The 19,109-nt window shown below is 48.5% G+C and overlaps 4 protein-coding genes across 4 annotated transcripts; 2 read left to right on the top strand and 2 right to left on the bottom strand.

The window, feature by feature from the left end:
- Positions 1 to 147: 147 nt before the first annotated feature.
- On the bottom strand, positions 148 to 10,097 carry HD556DRAFT_1516456 (uncharacterized protein; the record flags this gene model as incomplete). Its single annotated transcript, XM_041309078.1, has 33 exons — positions 9,805 to 10,097; positions 9,597 to 9,743; positions 8,389 to 9,540; positions 8,170 to 8,337; positions 7,909 to 8,118; positions 7,779 to 7,856; positions 7,371 to 7,720; positions 7,199 to 7,319; positions 6,893 to 7,145; positions 6,644 to 6,843; positions 6,304 to 6,593; positions 6,179 to 6,248; positions 5,861 to 6,127; positions 5,604 to 5,813; positions 5,516 to 5,554; positions 5,224 to 5,463; positions 5,153 to 5,170; positions 4,959 to 5,103; positions 4,647 to 4,908; positions 4,558 to 4,596; positions 4,450 to 4,506; positions 4,184 to 4,400; positions 3,774 to 4,136; positions 3,640 to 3,726; positions 3,370 to 3,583; positions 3,224 to 3,319; positions 3,056 to 3,171; positions 2,819 to 3,001; positions 2,546 to 2,759; positions 2,216 to 2,496; positions 1,507 to 2,164; positions 510 to 1,459; positions 148 to 474 (listed from the first exon to the last, which is right to left on the bottom strand). The coding sequence occupies exons 1-33, from the start codon at positions 10,012 to 10,014 to the stop codon at positions 148 to 150; spliced, it is 8,232 nt and encodes a 2,743-aa protein (XP_041167004.1). The 5' UTR covers positions 10,015 to 10,097.
- A 1,224-nt stretch (positions 10,098 to 11,321) lies between these two features.
- On the top strand, positions 11,322 to 14,785 carry HD556DRAFT_320350 (uncharacterized protein). The gene is made up of 6 exons (XM_041310267.1): positions 11,322 to 11,517; positions 11,573 to 12,618; positions 12,674 to 12,744; positions 12,802 to 13,460; positions 13,513 to 13,648; positions 13,701 to 14,785. The coding sequence occupies exons 2-6, from the start codon at positions 11,573 to 11,575 to the stop codon at positions 14,474 to 14,476; spliced, it is 2,688 nt and encodes an 895-aa protein (XP_041167005.1). The 5' UTR covers positions 11,322 to 11,517; the 3' UTR covers positions 14,477 to 14,785.
- A 127-nt stretch (positions 14,786 to 14,912) lies between these two features.
- HD556DRAFT_1322544 (uncharacterized protein) lies at positions 14,913 to 16,554 on the bottom strand. The gene is made up of 6 exons (XM_041301384.1): positions 16,388 to 16,554; positions 16,235 to 16,329; positions 16,146 to 16,178; positions 15,985 to 16,096; positions 15,760 to 15,928; positions 14,913 to 15,695 (listed from the first exon to the last, which is right to left on the bottom strand). The coding sequence occupies exons 1-6, from the start codon at positions 16,476 to 16,478 to the stop codon at positions 15,095 to 15,097; spliced, it is 1,101 nt and encodes a 366-aa protein (XP_041167006.1). The 5' UTR covers positions 16,479 to 16,554; the 3' UTR covers positions 14,913 to 15,094.
- A 64-nt stretch (positions 16,555 to 16,618) lies between these two features.
- Positions 16,619 to 18,360, top strand: HD556DRAFT_1469018 (DUF55-domain-containing protein; the record flags this gene model as incomplete). The annotated part of the gene is made up of 7 exons (XM_041308419.1): positions 16,619 to 17,147; positions 17,225 to 17,326; positions 17,377 to 17,410; positions 17,458 to 17,477; positions 17,528 to 17,599; positions 17,774 to 17,942; positions 18,005 to 18,360. Exons 1-7 carry the CDS (start codon positions 17,070 to 17,072, stop codon positions 18,358 to 18,360), a joined length of 831 nt encoding a protein of 276 aa, XP_041167007.1. The 5' UTR covers positions 16,619 to 17,069.
- Between the last annotated feature and the right edge of the window lie 749 nt (positions 18,361 to 19,109).

Genomic DNA, 19,109 nt, shown 5'->3' on the forward strand with positions numbered 1-19,109 from the left:
ATGACATGGCATTAGCAGTAATAGTGCTAGCAATCAGTGCGTAATTATAAGTATGTGCAGAAGACAGACCTGAAACGATGCAAGTTAGAAGTACAATACATGTTCTATACATGACGTCCATGAAGAAAACGCATCCTGCTGAAAAGATTATTCCAAGCCGACAATTTTTAGAACCAAGTCAGATATCCAAGCAGCAATCTTCGACCAATGAACTCGATTGGGAGCCAAGAACTGGAAGCTCGTTGTGAGGCCATCCATACCCAAGTCTTCCAGTTTTTGCTTCAGGCTTTGCGCTGGATTGCCTTCGTCCACTGTGCTGAGCGTGGATACAGACATCGAGTGTATCGATCCCAGGCGCAGTGAGTCCTGTGCATTGCGGAAGATGCTCGTCACAGCTCTAATAATTGCAGCATTGGAGGAATTGGCGAAAGCATCTTTGATCCTGTCCTGCAGGATGTCATAGCTGCCAAAGAACTATCAGCACGAGAGAATTGATCATAAATTAGGACTTGCATAATTGAAACTGATTCGGGGTGTGCAACCCCAATATCTGCCAACAAATTATACAAGATTTCGGTTTCGGCATCATCCCCTTGTGCAGTGGTCAACAATGTGCTCGCAAACGAGACGGTGAGGAGTGCGGATGTGCTATCTGTCAGAGATAGCAATTCGACGGAAACGCGAGGAACGAGAACATTTTGACGAGAACGAGAGGTGTTAGGTGGTGGCAAAAACTCTTCTCCTTTACAGTCTTGCAGGAGCTGTACGTAAGCCTCGTGTGTCGTGCAGAAGGGGAGCAAGGCGATGAAGTAGCCAAGCGCATCTGGACACAGGCCTGAAGCGGAACCATCCTCAGATTGGTTATCACACCGCGCGGTGACTGACAACAAACTCCGCAGAACGAGTTCGGCAGAGGATCTGAGGTGATTGTGGCGGACACCCTTGAAGATAATGGCGGCGAGTGTGAAGGAAAAACTAGAGTCAAAAGAAAGGCAGAGCAAGTGATCTAGTTGGCAGACAGTGTCTTCTAGTGAAACCCGGCCGTCCAGTAGCACGTTGGGTATCGAACTGCCCTGAAAGGCACCGTGCTTTTCCAGCGTCTCAACTGTCGCGCGCATGAGCTCAGCAGCGTCTGAATAAAACGCAGTGTAGCTGGATTGCAGCAAAGCGACAGCCAACCAGAAAATCTGGCAGAGATACCGGGAACCTTCTGTGAGGGAAGGCACTACTTTGCAAATGCACCGTAGCATGCAAACCACCGCTATCGTGTCGGATTCTGTGGACTGTCCTAGCGCGTTCTTGAACGCCACCAGCATCTGATACACTAGATCGTCGTCAACATCGGATGTTGCAAGAGTGCCCAGGACGAGGAAAGCGCGTGACTGAATGATCGCTGGTAACTGGAATGCGGTTGATGTCGCTAGACTCATCCACCGTGCGCGCCAGATATTGAGCAGGCCTGACATATTATTTTGAACAATCCACAGTGTCAAGCATGGAACTCACCTCTTGAGCCAGACGTCACCTCCATCACTCGGACAAGCAGACGAGTCAAAGATTCTTGAGAGTCAATCACTGCCTTGTCGTTTGGAGGATCATAACTGCAGTATTCACTGGTACACGACTGACGAGTGAGACCAAATAGCGTAAGGTTATCCACTTTGATGAGCTCGTCGATCAGAAGACGCAATTCAGGTGCGCTGGCATCCTCGGCTCGCATAAGGTATACAGACTGAAGGAAGTTCATGATTATGCCATACAATGACTTGCGAACTAACGTCTGTCCTGTGCCCGCGATGAGCGTAACGATATGGAAGATGTCGGGGATGTATAGTTGATCATATGCTGCTTGTTTCGAGTGGTTGCTGGCTACAAGCGCAAAACGAGCAAGGGTGGCAATCTCGTTCCAGTGGACATTCTCTGGCAGTGTCTTGGACGGTTTAAGGGAAGTTTTTCCAAGGGCTTTTCTTAATTTTGAGAAAATTCTTCCCCTGACGTTGATGGACGACAAGGCAGCAGTTGACCTTGCGATAGTCTCGCATCTTCGGGACCCAATACCGCCGTCAGACGCAGCACGGATAAGCTCTTCGAGAACTATGTAGACGAGAGTCGAATCCTGACGGCTAATCTCTACCCAGATGTGTCTGTGGATCATGGAATTTATCTACGATCCATTAGTACTCAGGGGCACCTTAGTGACTCGATCTGGACTTACCTCTAAGTCCGAGATGGTGAGGTCAATCAATGAACGAATGCAATCTCGCAGCCTCGCTCCCGAGTGCTCGTACAATGAACTTGTCGGATTGCAGAACTTTGCGAGGTTCTTCACCCAAGGGCTCATATACTGCAAGCAGGTGATACGCTGAGCAGCGGTGGCCTTGTCCATGCCGGCGGATATGACAGAGATGAAATCGAGTGTGAGTTTAGGTGCAAAGCCAGCTAGGCGGTCACTCAGTCCAATGACAAATGTAGATATTTCTCCAGGTATAATTCCAGCTATGTCGAATTAGAGCGCTTGGATTGAATAACTTGAGGAGTTACTCACCCTTCGACACAATGATGGGGTTCTTGTCGTAGTTTAGATATGAACAGAGAGCGCCCAAAAGGTCATAGGCAGCTCCACGAAGTCCCTCATCTTCCGAGTCGATGTTAAGCATGCCTACATGGAGTAGCGTTGCGGAGATATTGGAGAACCTCGGGAACCTATCCATACGGAGATAGCGCGTATCCCTCAGTTGACTTTTGGCCGCACGAATGGACTGGGATATCGAGTAAATCAATCGTCGAGAACGTTTTGTAACAACTATCTTGATCTCACCTTGACGATGCTATCACGCTGTGGTGAGGAGAAGTAGGACGTTACACCTTGCTTGCTTCTGCGGATAATGAATTCGTAGGGATCGAGGCCAGTAGATACGTTGTAGGCATCGCTAACATCAGCAAGAGAAATAATTTCCGTCGACTTGCAGTTTAAGTTTGGAGAGATAACAGCTGCACGGATCTATGACGCATAAATTAGTTATCGCTTCCTACAGTTGAAGTGTCGATGACATACGGAAGTAACCCGGACATGAGTGTCCGCAACCTCCATAGTTACCGGCATGCGCATTTCATGGGCTTGCCTCATGGTGACTTCTGTATAGCCGGTGATACCTTCCTCCTCCAAAGAGGCTGGCGAAGTGATGAGAGAAATAACCTTGTATACAATAATATGTTTACTTACTTGGATATCGAAGTGCTGTAAGACTTTCCTGTGGGACATACTGCAAGAGTTCGGCAATTGACGAGCAGGCCCTCACCCCACTTGAGAGCATGGTTCCTAGATGAAAGGTTCGTGAGCTCATCAAAAGAGAGCGAAATTGTTCCTACCTGACGAAATGTTATACATCCGCCTCAGATACTTCTGGGTGAGCGAATTAGGGTTCAAGATATAGGAAGTTAGAAAACGACGTCGGATATCAATCGGAATGAGTTGCGAGCAGGTGGTTAGCCATTGCGCTGGTATTTCAGAAGTCGAAGTGAACGAGGTACAGTCTAAGACAACCTCGAACTTCCGGTCTTCGTAAGCGGGTGACAGCAATGTCTATTGCGCGGACATCTTCAGCACATCATGAATGAAGTGTTTCCAAAGTCGCGTACCTTCAAACTGTGGTACATCAACAACTCGATGTCCAGAGCTTCGACATCAATCTGGCAAACTCGCAGAACAAACACAGCAGGTAAGTCCTGTATGGCGTCAGCAACTATGGAAAGACGAAATGTATAATACTGACAAGAGGAACGTCTGCGGCTACGAAGATGTCCTGGACAGACTCGATGCTGCGGTGAGCACAGCGATTCATTAGGTCAATAAATTCCCGGTGCTCGGTCCGAGGAAGTTTGGAGAAACGAGGAACCTCAGGAACTTCTTGCAGTTCTACAAGCAAATTACAGAGGTGCTCCCATGCAGACTTTGCATTAGCAGTCGATGCATCTTCTTCTCCAGAGGCATTGAGTTTAGCGTAACTGAGTAACTCTTTACCGATCTTGTCCGCATGCTTGTCCAAAAAGCGATGGAGAACAATTGTGTCGGTGTCATCGGCTGTCGTGCCCAACCATTCGGTAGACTCCTCATCGATAGCAGTAGAGGAGAATTTCTATGAATGGTAAGGCTCCTGAAATAACTAGCAGTTATGGGACTAACATTGACTTCGCTCAGATAACGCGTGATGCTCTTGATGTTTACACCCAAAAACTCGTTCAAGCAAAGCATGTGAGCCTCCTTCGCGAATAAGATGTTATTGGCAAGGTTCTGCATGACCTTTGCTATTACCATTAAGCCCCGGCGGATGACTCCGCCATCATCTCTGGGCACCGTAACATCGACAATCTCTGGGGCAACGATCGCGGGAGAAATGAACCTGCACAAAAATTTAGCACCGATTGATTTGACGGGATGGATGAACTGACCGAAGAAATATAAATGCACCAAGGGCAGCGAATTTCGATTCCGGCCAAACTTGATAACTAAAATATCATCAGCGATCGCTCATGCTTCGAGGAGGCAAGACAACTTACACTGATTTCGCAAGGTGAGCGCAAACTTCTCGAATCATCCTGAAAGTGATGTGAGCAGACAGCGAACCCATAGGTGTATGGTCACGCACGGCGGTAGGGCAGGGACCGAAGAGGTAATGATATCGAGGAAAGACAGGGCAACCAGCTCGACATTCCTCTTATTTTGTTCAAGCTTGTCTCGGTTAGCTTTGGCGGGGTCTAGATCATACGCGTGACCTGCGGGCATAGACGTCATGGTCTTGATGAGAGGAACGATCAGACCCCGCAAATAGTTGTACCCGTGTATCCGCGCAAACGCTGAGAGGAATCGCGTGCACGTCGAATTCCCACGGAAAAGATCCACCTCGCTAGCTGTGGGGCTCGGTGAGTGGTCAGTTCTGAAGCGCAAATGATTGACTTACAAGTGTGAGCTATTTCTCGGTCAATCATTGTTTTCAACAAGGCAACGAGTGACGCTCTCGTGTCGAATATATTCATTAGCACGGAGATCATCATGTCGACCTCATTGGCAGGACAACACTCGCAAATTACCATCGCAAGCACCATCTATAAAGGTCGTGAATACTGATCGTGATATAAGAAAGATAACCCCCACGTCAGATCCTTTGACAAGCTAGACATACGAGTTAGCTATGCTTTGAAGAAGACGAAAGGACGAGAACACACCTCTCGTAGTTGATCTCGGCGTGCTTGCAATTCAGGATTTCCTTGTGCCTCGAACTTGGTGCCCTGCCCAAGTACTCGAGCAAAGACATTGACAAAAATAGTTCGCTTCCTCGTATCACTATCATATGCAGAAGCAATGCAATGTTTGACGGCGTTCTCTGAGTTTGAGGTGACGAGGTGGGAGAGGCCTGTAATGACCAAATCACGAATGTCGGCCTCTCTCTGAGAAGCTTGCATTTTCTGAAAAAAACATGAATTGCTGATGAACCGGCACAGAACCATGGAAAGTTACCTTCTGCAGAGATGGGACGTCTGAAGTACTGTCGGGCACCTTCAAGTTGATCAGTCTTATTCCCAAAATGACATCACGAACGGCTTACTATGGGGTCAGACTGGCATATGTCCAAAGCTCTCAGTAAACCATGGGAGTACCGGATGAACAATCGTGACACCACGTGTCCAAAGTCGTCGTTGTCATTGGAATTATTATCGATTGGTTGGAGTTTTAAGCGTTCAAGGAGCTTGACGACTGTGCGAAGAGACGCAAAGTTCAACTCGTACTGGAATTGGACAGCTTCGGGGTCGGTATTCTGAGATATTTAAGTGATAGTCTGAACCTAGAGCTGGGTGGACGTACCGATGTTGGATCCTGGAACCAATCCATCACGATATCAATGATGCGATTGCGCGATAGGTCATCCTTACGCAAGGTCAACGTGTCTGTGCGGTGGCAGATACTATCACAAAGGGCGCAAAACTTGACCCGAATCCGATACGATACTGGATCGTTGAAACGTGAGATAAATCCGACGAGGATATGCAAGATCGACCCTAGATCAATACTGAGAGCTTCGTCAGGTGGCATTTGTGCATTCTCGACAAGTGATTTCAGGACTGAAATTAACTACGGAAAACAATTAACTCTGGATGATATTTGCCAGTCACGAACTCTTACCTGATCCAAGAATAATCCGTATTCATCCTTGAACTCGGGACCTGCTCCAGCCGTAATGTTCCGCGTGATCCTGGCAGAATGACTTTGTCAAGTTTGCAGGAATATTGCCATGAAAATGTACCCACTCGTCAAGATGTCTGAACAACTTTGAAAAGAGACGAGGACTAAGTTCCGACCCAAGAGCTTCACGCGCAACTTCCCGAACGCGAACAACATCGTCAATAAGGGCATTGGTCAGGAACTCGATGAAAAGAGCAACGAGGTCTGCCGGGTCTCTTAGAGAACGCATGTCATCAAGTAAAAACTCAGAAGGGATCACAGCAGTAAGGGCACCAGGGTCGTGCTTTTCTTGCACGGTAACACCACCGAAAGCGGCCAGGAACAACGTGAGGTTTTTCCATTGAATGAATTTGTCCTGTGCGAATGTCACTTCTATAAATGCAAATACCTTGGAAATGAAGATACCTCGATAGACATGACCTGCTCATGCTTGCTCAAATGAGAATCGTCGAAGGCTGCTGCTGCTGCCAGCGGATTCTGCACGATAAACTCTGAGAGTGCACTCCATCTATAAAAGCACTCTTCCCAAACAGCGATGTTAATGGGCGACGAATTCGCGACCAAACGCAAGAGCTTTCTGACACGTCTCTGCTCTCTGACGCGTCCTGCAACAAAAATTACACCGAGAACGAATTGAAAGTGAATGACACGCACCAACGATGATGACGCTGGGGTCACCGAGCTGTTCGTATATCGGGTTTCGCTTTGAACGTTCCTCCTCAGTGAGGCCGTGGTTGACAGGAGCTCCAGGCTGCCGCTCAGCTTGCGCGATAAGACGAAGACCTTGGGCAGCAAGTTGCGAGACATCACTGCTGACTGATGTAAGGGATACTAAGAATGCGATCTCGCACATCGCGAAGGCTGGTACACGGTCCTTGTCGAATTGCATGCCATGAGCATGGTTGTCCTGCATAAGAATATCCGTAAGGTGGTCCATATCAACTAAAGAAGCCGATTCACCTCGCTTTTCCGGTGGTAACATTCGACGAGCTGATGAGCGACGTGTATCCACAGCCTCTGGCTGTCGGGATCAAGCCTAGTCAGTAGCAACCTCTTTGCAATGCACATCAACGACATAGGCCTACAAATACACGTCAGCGAATCGCGAAATGCAAGCAAGCATTATACCAACATCGCATTTTTCATCCACCCTTCAATCATCTTGTAGTAAGGGTCAGTCGGAGGCATCTTGAAGAAGAGATCCGTGAGATGCTGGTGCGATGTCGCGGCCGATATTTTGACAGCTGTATCAGTATCCGAGTCATGGACTCGTGCAGAGATCGAATCCCAGCCTTCCACATCTGTGTCCTCAATGTTGGCGATATAGTAATCTGGCGATGCCCGTAACAGTGCAAGAATAGAAAGGAGCATGAGATCTTTGTCAATCAGCGTTTCGGATGTGAAGCGTTTGGCCTTGGGCCGAGACGCTGCACGACGAATAGCCCCATCACTATCGTATTCGCTAAGCCGCATAGAAGAGTTCTGTACGTCAAGGCAATTAGCACGACAATCAGTTGCAATGTCGCAGGTATGTAATTACCTTGTAGATACTTCTCAAGCGCGGTGAGATGGCGAACTGGAGTTTCTCCAAGGATTGCTGCCAAGGAACACGGGGTGCCTACAAAAAAGTTCAGAAACAGTGAAGGCGTTGCAGTATTCCTAGTACATACCTCTGTTGACAAGGTGGTAGCAGCCTTGATAGCACAAATCTTCACTGCGTCAGACCGCTCAGGCTCCAGACACTCCAAGAACAACGATATTGATTCCTCTTCCGGCAGGAAACGGAATACAGCAACGAGTGCCTCAGCATAGGTGGCGACGTCGATCTCATCAAAGGAGTCCCAGAATGGTTTCTGCCCGGGTGACTTCTGCAAGGTCGACTACAAAGAGTTAGTAATGGGACAGTTTGGATTATAAGATGTCACCATCACCTTGATTTCATGCGAGATGTCGGCTGCAATATGTCTGAGGGGCATTTCGCCATCAGGCGATATCCGAAATCCAGCTCTACACATGTCGATCGCACACACGAAAGAGACATCGGAGAGCTTTGAATTCGTGTTCGAATGCCTGAGTAGGTCCTCTACGAAACGGATATCCTTCGTGAAAACAGTGAGATCAAGTTATATATCACTTCACGTCAAACTCACCCTCCTGTGGCTGGATTTGTGAGTGGAGAAGTTGGTGGAACGACTCTCGACATCGATCTGATAATCTGGCGACAGGCGCTCAGCAGCGAGACAAGCAAGGACGGTCAACGTTGGCCAAAGCGCACGCTCCCGACCAGGTTCGTTTGCGGAGTGCAGGAGGTCGAAGACGCGCTCCGGTGCGCCTTCAAGTCGCCCTCTTGATCTCACTGCCTCGTTATATTCCTGCGGGCACATCTCGATCCAATTCCAGATTGCCATACGTAGTGGGATGGCAACCGCTGTCTGGGCTTGTCGCTTCATGTTCACCAGAAGAGATGAAAGCTCATGCAGAACTTGAACTAGTCGCACTCTGTCCATCGCGCTATGCGTCATGAGCTGCAAATCGATCGTGTCGGGGTTGTCCTCCGTTGTGTTGGCGAGGAAGTGGATCTTTTGGCGTATTCGGTGGAAAACAACTAACCAGTTTGACGCAGAGAGATGATATACGATTCGTCCTGCAAACTTGCTGATAAGAAGATTCAGCGCAAGTGCGGATTTGACAAGCGCCATATGAGTTCTCTCGAACTGAAACGTGCGGCCTAGCTGCCAGTGCCCTGAAGTTACGCTGGCACTTGATTGGAATGACGCGGATGAATTCCTGAGCTTCAGTATCGGCTTCGATCCATGAGATATGTGAGGAGGTAGTAGGGGGCCATTGTTTCCCGTGTAATCGTCGAATGCCGAAGACTCGGTCGGCAGATCCACAGACTCAAAATCGTGCAATGATGCGTCAGGAGCCAAGTTTGAAGACGACATGAGTCTAGCTTCCGGCGCTGCTGTCTGACGGAGGTATAGAACCATCACACTCAGGACATAACGTGCACAATTATCGTCAAGAGGATAAGCCTCTGTCCATGGAGGTGGCGTAGATGAGGAGAACTCAGTGGAGGCTTGGCGAATCTTCTTGCCCTGCTGACTCGAAGACGGCATTGGCGATTCAACATGACCAGGAGCCTGGCTGCCATTCTGGGGTTTGGGCCCGCGAGAGGAACGCGTGTCGTCCTGTTCGTGTCGGTGATTCCATCTTGATGTCATGCATACCGACAAAATCTTGAGGATAAACAGTTGGGATTGCAATGCTTCGGTAGTCATTTGTCCGTCTGCATCAATTTGCTGTAATAAAACGCATATAGTAAGCACCCGCCCAACACCAGAAGTCACAAAAGTACCTTTGCGAGCCGTTCAAGCAGTTCGCTTAGCGACCAAGCTATTATGTCTAACGAGTCGTGCGCGATCTCTACCAACGCGCATACTGCTCTTTGCGTCGCAGGATCCGACTCGACAATATCTAGAGAAAGGCCGGAATGGATTGGTAGCTTTTGCGTAATACGATAACTCAGAGTTGATCAAATGGTTCTAGTGGATAAAGTAACCTACTTTATTCTTTATTCTGTTGTTTATGAGGGCTTGTACTACCATCTTCTGTTGCGGAGTAGTAGACGCGCCCGAGTAAGCTATGGAAGGCGGGTGGATTGACCCGCCGTTTCCTGTGAGCATATGATGAGAGTCGTTGCTTCTATGGGCTCTGTTTGAGCTCTGAGCTGAATTTCCATGCTCTGCCGAAACAGATAGACGGCGGATAGGCATGGCTTGAATATGCCTACCGCCAGTACTAAGTTAAAGCAGTTTTGTTCGTGAGCTGTGTTTTGAAATTGTCGTTGCAGTGCGACCAAAAGTTCCGGTGGGATTACGTAAGGCTCAGGGATGAAAATCATGTACCATTACATTGTATGCCATAATGCCGCATGGGTTCACAGGCAAACTGACCATACAAGTGAAGAGCTTTTAGTACTAAGTATAAACATTCAGAACATAATCCAAACTGCAGCGATTGAGTAAATTTCCTCGGTGAGACTGATCACTGAAAAAAACACGAGGCACCATCGCAGTGATACGGTACAAGGAGTACCCGAGACTCATCTAAAAGTATAATCTGGTGGTGACACGCTGAAGCTGATGGCCGCAAACCTCGGCGACACAGCAATGTACTGTAACTGTGAGTTGCGAAACCTAAATTGCGATTGGTATGGTGCAGAAGACACCATTTGCACTGCTGTAGATAGGATGCAACCGCAGTTTCCAACCAGACTCTAGTAAGGGCTGTGATTCAAGGAAGCCAACGAAAGGTCACCGGTCATGTTTCGCCGGAGACAAAGAGTCCGAACTGAACAAGGTTGAAGCACCAGCAGTTGTAGGATCAGATGCAGAACACAATCCCATTGAGTTCTTCCTATATGTGATGGACAGGAAACACGCTGCAGGGTAACATCATGAGCGCCCAAGGGTTCAGAGGAAACGAGGGTATATATCAGGAGAACACGCTGGTTGATCCAGTAATCGAGGGACCTGGGCGCTTATCAGAGACACCGCCACTAAAGCATAAATATGGACCTACATTAACTTCTGGAACACGCTGAATCAACTTCACAGAAAGGCAAGGAGGGACCAGGCCAACGTTTTTCTTGGACATTTTGCATTGTTCGAGTGGCCATTGTTGCCTGGATTAGGTGAGTGCACCGTATCAGCGGCTGTGCCTAGCAGAGATGCCATCACTACTGACGACTTGATGAGATGTAAAGCATAAACGGTAGTAGGCTGCAGGTACGTGTGATCCTCCAGGCATGGATGAGTCGAATGATGGGCATTTGGTATGCTCGACGCCAGTGACCAATACATTGGTCCAAGGTCCACGATCATCAGTGAAAATGAGTCTCAAACGCTAAATCGTACTCCGCTCTACCATTATACTTGGCCCTGGAAACTAATCAGACAGCTACTAGTACAATCTTTACTCTGCCACGAGACTTCTAGTACGTCCAATCTCTCTATTCTCATCGACGTGCTCGACGTACTCCCAGTTGCCATCTATCTTACAAGACACTAAAACAATCTTTGTTGCACTTCGTCTTGCATTGCATCGCTATCAATCAGTCTTATTTTCTATTTCTATTGCTCTCTTGCAGTCGTTTTTTACTCGCTTTTTCTTTCACATTTTTTTCAGAGCACATCTGCCCTCTGCTATCCACTTTTTGTTCGCAATTCACAGTTTCCTCCTTTCATTCGCCCTTTGATCTCCCTCTCGTCGTAATTGTGCGCGATTTCCTATTGGTCGTTTCAGACTTAACTTACCTCTTGATTAATTCAGATGTCTCGTATTGACTTTCACGACTTTAGCTATCCTCCTGGTGTGGCATACTCTCGTTCAGCCGCAGATATCGACCACCACATGTCCAACCACTATCCTTCCAATTCTCCTACTCATCCTGTGTCAGGAGATCGACGTACGTCCGGCGGATTAGGTGTCTATCTTCCCAACACGAGCAGTTCGGCATTAATACCCCACTCTATTGGTATTCACCCAGACAAGGAATACAGCAGTATTGGAATAATCCCAGAAGCATTTCAAGCTGCCCCAAATAGACACACATCTACCCAACACTTCTCATCTTCTAACCACCACCGTCCTCCCATCCCACACAGCAGCTCGCCCGCCGCTCTCTCTATAAACACCAATTACTACAACGCCCCCTCCGACGCTGAGCGTGAAGGGTATCTCCATCGCCAGTTTCAATCGCTTGCACCGTCCGGCGATCTCGCTCTGCCCGCCAACTCCAACTCCGGCCCAAACATACTACGCTCTACTCTCTGGTGGGGCGAACTCGAACCTTGGATGGATGAAGAATACGCAAAACAGGTTTGTGCTCTGATGGGTTGGGACCCAGTTACCGTCAAAGTTCCAAACCCCAGCCCAGACGCCGTCGCCCCTCAACCAACCAACAACTCTGGTTACTGCTATCTCACGTTCCCCTCACCAGCTATCGCTTCTTCTGTTCTCAACCAAGTGAACGGTGGCGGGAGTGCGCAGCCAGTCACAATGCCAAACTCAAATAAGCCCTTTGTCCTTAACTGGGCTTCTTCTGCTCCCACCGGTTCAATTGCGCCTTCTTTCCAAACAGCTGGTGTAATTGTCCCTACGGCACAACCACAGTTCCCGAAAGAGTACAGCATATTTGTTGGTGATCTTGCACCAGAAACTTCCAATTCAGACCTCGTGGCCGTGTTTCGGAACCCAGTGCTTGGTCTACGGAATGATCGTGAACCCAAGTTCATTCGGCCTTTCTTGAGTTGTAAGAGTGCCAAGATCATGCTCGATCCTGTAACTGGCATATCGCGAGGGTATGGGTTTGTACGGTGAGTCTGTTGTGCAACGAGACGAACAAACTCATAGTCCCCCCTTCGCACATAGATTTACCGAGGAAGCGGACCAACAGCGTGCACTGATAGAGATGCATGGTCTGTACTGCCTTTCACGTCCAAGTCAGTCGTCTTCGTATCCTACTTCGGGCAAGTTAATAACGCGATTTTTTTTTGCAGTGCGAATATCTCCTGCCACGGCCAAATTCAAGCCGCCTCCTATGCCAACGGATCTTCCCCAAATTCAGTTTCTTGGTTCCCCTACTTCTGATCAGCGGCCAAACCCAGTGACGGTAGCCCTCCCGCTTGGTGTTCAGCCAAGGAGCGTCTCTGCACCTATGGCAGCTTCGACGAGCGCCGGATCTTCGTCTTCGTCTTCGTTGGCCAGCGTGCCCGTTGGTTCCTCCGCTTCGGGCTCAGCGTTGAGCGGCTCAAGCTCTATACCTTCCCTTGGATCTGAGGCCAGCACAACCGCGTCTTCAGGAGTCTTGTCTTCGATGTCGTCGGATGAAATGCTTGGTCTCTCCGCCAATGTCCTTGCCCTCGCCCACCAGTATGCCAACGGTGGCTCCATTAGTAACGCCAAAGGTATCGTTCCTTCTAGTTCGGCATATGACTCACAAGATCATTCCGTGGCACCGCGGTACATTATCTCTGAAGAGTCATGGAAACACCACGCCCAGGCCCGTGCTATCCTTGGCAACCTCATCGGGCCGAATGGCGAGCAGCTCACTTCTACCGACCCCTATAACACGACTGTTTTCGTCGGTGGGTTGTCGCCTTTGATTTCTGAAGAGACCTTGCGGACGTTCTTTACTCCGTTCGGCGAGATTCACTACGTGAGAGCATTCGCGCTATTGGTGGGACGCTAATGTAGCGGTATCTGTACAGGTGAAGGTGCCCGTCGGCAAACATTGTGGCTTTGTTCAGTTCGTTCGAAAGGCTGATGCAGAACGGGCTATCGAGAAGATGCAGGGCTTTCCTATCGGGGGGAGTAGAATTCGATTGAGCTGGGGTAGAAGTCAATGTGCGTCCTCGTATGTTGTGACACGCCCAACTGACTAATGGTGATATCATAGATAAAGCTGCGCAAGCTGCTGCGCAGGCAGCTCAGGCAGCCGCACTTCAGGCTCAGTTCCAGGCTCAGATGGCATCTGCGCAGGGCCAGGCTCCTCAGAGTCAGATGACGCCAGAACAGGCGATTCAACTCTTGCAAAGGCTTGGTCTGTCAGGCCAAGGTCAATCTGGCGGTGGAAGTGATGCATCGAACCGCAATTACGCCGATGCTGCAAAAGGCAGTGGATACTCTGAGGAAAAACTAAGGTCGCTCATCATGAACCAGCCACTCTCTGACAGTCAACTGCCGTACGATGTGTGTCCAGGGGGGTCCGGACCACGCCCACCATCAAACATGAGTTCTGTGGAACACCATAGATCACATCTCACGTCCTCGTTCTCTCCTTTCTCCCCGGACCCGAATATGTACACACGGAGAGGTTCAGACAGCTACGATCTGCTGCCCCATTCCATGAACCCGTCGCGCTATGATAACATCATAGAGTTCAAGGCTGCGACTGCCCATTCCAATGAGAGAGCCGTTCCTCCTGTACGTACACCAAGTGGGTCCCAGCGATATGTTCCGTTCCTGGATGGCTCTGCCAAGATGTTTGAGGGTGGGCGTTGCATAACGCGCCAAGAACCAATCTCTCGGCCGAACTCCAGCCAGACATCATCACAAGGACGCTCGAGCCAATACGATGTGCAGGAACACGATCCCATCCACGATCTCAATGGCACGCTTGCAAGCTTGGATCTCGACCAGCATAACACACATCCGTCGTCGTCGTCATCTTGAGCAGCGTTGTTCAGAACGCTCCTCGCCTTCGCTATGCGCCCTAATTCAAATCCCTTCTTTTTGATTTCGCTGCTCAATTTCATCTCCTTGTTTCGTTTTGTTTGTCCGTTTGCCTTGGACCACGACATACTATCACACTGGATCATGAGCTGGGTTATGCTCCTATTGTCGGTCACCCGTTATTTGCTCTCGAGATGTGCCTATTACGATTTGTTTCGATTCCCTCTGCTACCCTCTCCTCTTCCGTCTCCATCTGTGTTTGATCTGTCTTTATTACGCTTGAGTCTGTGAAAGAATGAAGTCTACATACAATCTGTCTAAAGTAGCACCAGCCAACAAATTTTATAGTAGTACCCACTTCAGTTACTACCTTTACCTGTTTGTTTTATACTGCTATACGCTTGGAAGTAATTGTTCTGGTAGGATCCTGCACGCATACGTTAAATCATTGAATAACATTAAGGCATACCAACCATCGTAAAAAACGGAGACCTAAGGAAGACCTAAGGAATTGAGTCATGAACAAACAGGGCTAATAAGATATCCGTGAAAATACATGGATAGATATAGAGCAACAAAATAGGAACCGTCCACTAGAGAATCAAAATAAGTAAAAGATTATATATCCGCGATGCTGGCTAGAAGACCTGCACGACCTGTGCCGGAAAGGGACTCGCCCACTTCGTCACGCAGTGCAGACCCAGATGCCTCAGCATTATTGCTGGAGCCAAGTCTACCAACAACATCGCTTTGAAGTTGCATAGGAACGAAAACGACCTTAGTGTTACCAGACTTGGCCATCTGCTGCAGAGCCTCCAGCTGACGGATTTGCATGGCAGCTGGTGATGCGAGGATATCGGCTGCTTGGCGCATAAGGCGAGCAGAATCAACTTCTGCGCGGGCTGCAATGACCTTGGACTCTCCAATACGCTTCTGTTGCGCAGCAGAAGACAGAGAAGCGGAAACTTCGGGGCTGAAAATGATATCCTTGATCAGGATACCTTCAATGGCAACACCCCATTTATCGGCAACGTCACCGACAATCTCAGCAATCTCGAAGGCGATGGCCTCGCGCTCAGTTACGACACTTTGAACGGCGCGAGCACCGACAACGTGCCTCAAGGTGGTCTGAGCGCGTTCGATAAGCGCCTGGCGTAGATCACTGATGCCAAAGGCAGCACGATAAGGGTTAACAATCTGGAAGTAGATGACAGAGTCACTAGAGGATGGGTGCCGTAATGATCAATTAATGGATGCAATATATGAATATAAAATTAGCGCACATTTCGACATTAACATTGTCACGAGTGATGACGGTTTGCCTGCCAATGGCGCTAATTTGAATTTTGACATCGACAATGCGCAAGTCTTCCGTGCAGACATTAACTTGTACGAGACCAGGGTCGACCGACTTGTAAAAGTGGCCAAACCTTGTGACCAGACCAACCGAACCTTGACCGGAATCCTAGTCAGAACATGATTTGAACATTGAAGAGTGCAGTACATACCTTGTTGGACATTTCGGAATGGGTTTGGGAAAGGGCAGCAAGGAATAGCACCGCAGAACCCGACACAGGTGCCAAGACCTTGCAGGAATGACCCATAGAAGCCATGAGTGACCTATGCTAATATGAGGAGAGAGGTGTATCACATAAATGAGCAGACGTACCTCCCCAGTACCGAGGTCTTGTGCATACGAGGGCTAAACAAGACCCGTCAGATATCATGACCTAGATTGCAAAGTATGGTGTTATTGACCTGCATCTCACTGCGTTTCAAAGGCTGGACGTTGATCATGTGGTTCTTTCCAGCAGACTCTGGTCCGTTCCTCCTGGATGCAAGCTCGTCTGTAACTTCAGACATGGTGAGAATGCGTTCAGCGCAATGGGCTGAAACAGACTCTCGACTTACCATTGGGAGCGTTATGATCAACTACGTTCCCACGGGAAGAGCTGCCAGAAGGAGATGGCACACGGTCTTTACGATCTTGGTCGCTCGACATTATGTTACAGTGAAAATGACAAACTGTCGAGCGAGTTTTTAAAAGTTTTCAATAGGTGTGAGGGTAGTAGTAAGACAAGGCGTAGTTCTCACAGGATGTATTATAAGACCCGTTGCATTGCCGCTGCACAATTACCGAGTCAGGCCTAAAGTACGCTACGTCACAGTGCTGTGCGATGACACTCCTCCATAATACTAGCTATCGGCCGCGCGATGTAGAAAGGACAACAAATGTCCCTCCTTTCGTGTAGGTTGGTCCGCAGTTCAAGCTTTCAAGCCGCATGACTTGCTGGACACAGCCTTCAAGGTACATGTGGAAAATCTGCGCAGCAACGGTCCATGAGAGATTCCGCCTTTCCGTCGGAACTATCAGGGCTGAACGTTAAATGAGCACAGCTCGACGATTACAGGAATTACCACCCGCCCTAGACCTGCTATCCGGGTGACTGCATGCTCAGGAAAGTGGCTCTTGTTGTTCGCTTGGCTTTGTTGGCAAGAAACGACTGAGTTTGAATTTATCGGCTTGAGTGTGCATCCGAGCACTACCAATACTAACATACTTTTAAAGAGCATCTGGATTTCTAGCTAGCCCATGACAAGTACAGACAGAAAATATTGGCTTATGAAAGCCGAGCCAGATTCGCGTGTAGTGAAGGGCAAAGATGTCAAGGTGTGTGTTTTGTTTCAAGAAGTGTTCCATAAACGTGAGAGCTCAATATATAGCCCGCTGTATTGCGCGTACTATAGTTCAGCGTAGATGATTTTGAAGCTGCAAGGACGACGCCGTGGGAAGGGGTGCGGAACTTCGAAGCACGTAACTTGATGAAGGAAATGTCCATTGGAGACAAGGTGCGTATCCTCTGACCTCAATTTGATATTTCATCAAGCTCGTCAGAAAGATATTATTCTATCATTCCAATTGTAAAGGCCCTGGTCAGTGAGTGATCGTCCTTATGAATTTTACCTTAACGTGTATGCAGGCATCGCTGGGTTTGCTGAGGTTTGCTGTCCAGTTATTTTCTTGCCTTCCATACTTATTCCTTCTCATAGGTGTCAAAGGAAGCGTACCCCGACTGTACGTCCTGGAGATATAAATATCCAAAACATCTTTCTCATAGGCTCGTACCTATCTTATAGACACGGCATGGGACAGGTTCGATTCGACGTAAATTTTACCAAGCATTTACCACATTGACGTTACTGTTATTCAGCTCTCACCCCTACTTCGATCCGGTAAATTTGATACAGATTATATTCGTGCGCCCTATTGAGCCGTAGCCTCGGACATTCTATTAGAAAACTAAACGAGATGATCCGAAGTGGTTTATGATAGATGCTACATTCCTATCTCGCGCTGAACATTTTGTCCCGCTGTCTCTTCTCCGCCACATCGCAGAATCGGCGAAATCGGACCTACCAGATGAAATTGCGTATATAGGCACGGATGGAATGAAAGCTGTGAAAGGTACCGAGACTTCTGATTTCGCTCAACTACCCAACAATGACTCGCTATGTGTTTCACTATAGCGATGCCCCTTGTCACACGCGGACGTTTGAGCGTTCAACGGGTCAGTCAGGAATGTTGGGGGATCATCCAGATGATGTCAGAAAAAGGTGGTTGGGAGGAAATGACATTCGGGAAGAAAAAACCGAGTACATCAACACGCCCAAGACAGCCTGCCACAAAGAATTCTAGGGCGAAAACAAATCCAACGAACAACGGCGGCGGTGGCAGCGAAGTTGAGGGGAAGGTTGATGCGAGTGAAGAGCCCGACATAAAACCAAAGAAAGGCAAGAAAAGGAAGGCATCTGATGTCGATACTGGAACTCAGAAGGTCACGGTACCTCACCGACGCTCCGTTCGGACTAAGAAGGAGGATTGACATATTTATACGATTATGCTGTACTTGTCACTGGTCCTTGCATCCGGTGGATCAGCTGCGGGCACAGCGAGGTACACTCCTTTCGCAATTGTATTGATTGCCTTGTTGGCGCACTAGGCGCGCCATTTATGCTATTCATTTAGGTGGTTTGCATGACTATTCCTACTATTCCCTGTCTATGTTCCAGAACAGGATAGATGTCGCAGAACGGCAACTCGTGATCAGAATGCTAAAGCTATCCGCCACAGCTTTGCTATTATTGATTGATCTGCCGTAATTACTACGGACGATGTACTCCCGCCTCCCAGCTGGTGCATGTTCGCTAGTCTGTTGGGGAAACAGCACACGCACAACATCCAATGTGTTATTCCCAATGTCATGTGCAAGGACGAGTATGTAATTTTCTTATCACGCCAGAGTGGGAAGAGTCCGCTTATCAATTAGAACGCACCAGATGCTCAAGCGGGGACTCTAGATAGTGTTGCTACATATGGAATACGGACGAGACCCGGCGCTGGATCCGATGTGTAGAGTCATCTGAGAACATCAATTAATATCCACGGAAGGACAAGGCCGACTGATGTGGGCGTTGTTCAAAGATTACAACAAGGCTTGACTTAAAGGATCTTTTGTATTGACCTTCTTTGTAGCCTGAGCATGCATGACACTGAACTTTAACTATTACGTCCTGTTTCTTGATCAAGGTATCACGCTGATGCACTCTAACACCTCGTTCCACTTAGACTGTC

This window comes from Suillus plorans, assembly GCF_016647745.1.
Source record: "Suillus plorans strain S12 chromosome Unknown HD556scaffold_2, whole genome shotgun sequence".
NCBI lineage: Eukaryota > Fungi > Basidiomycota > Agaricomycetes > Boletales > Suillaceae > Suillus > Suillus plorans.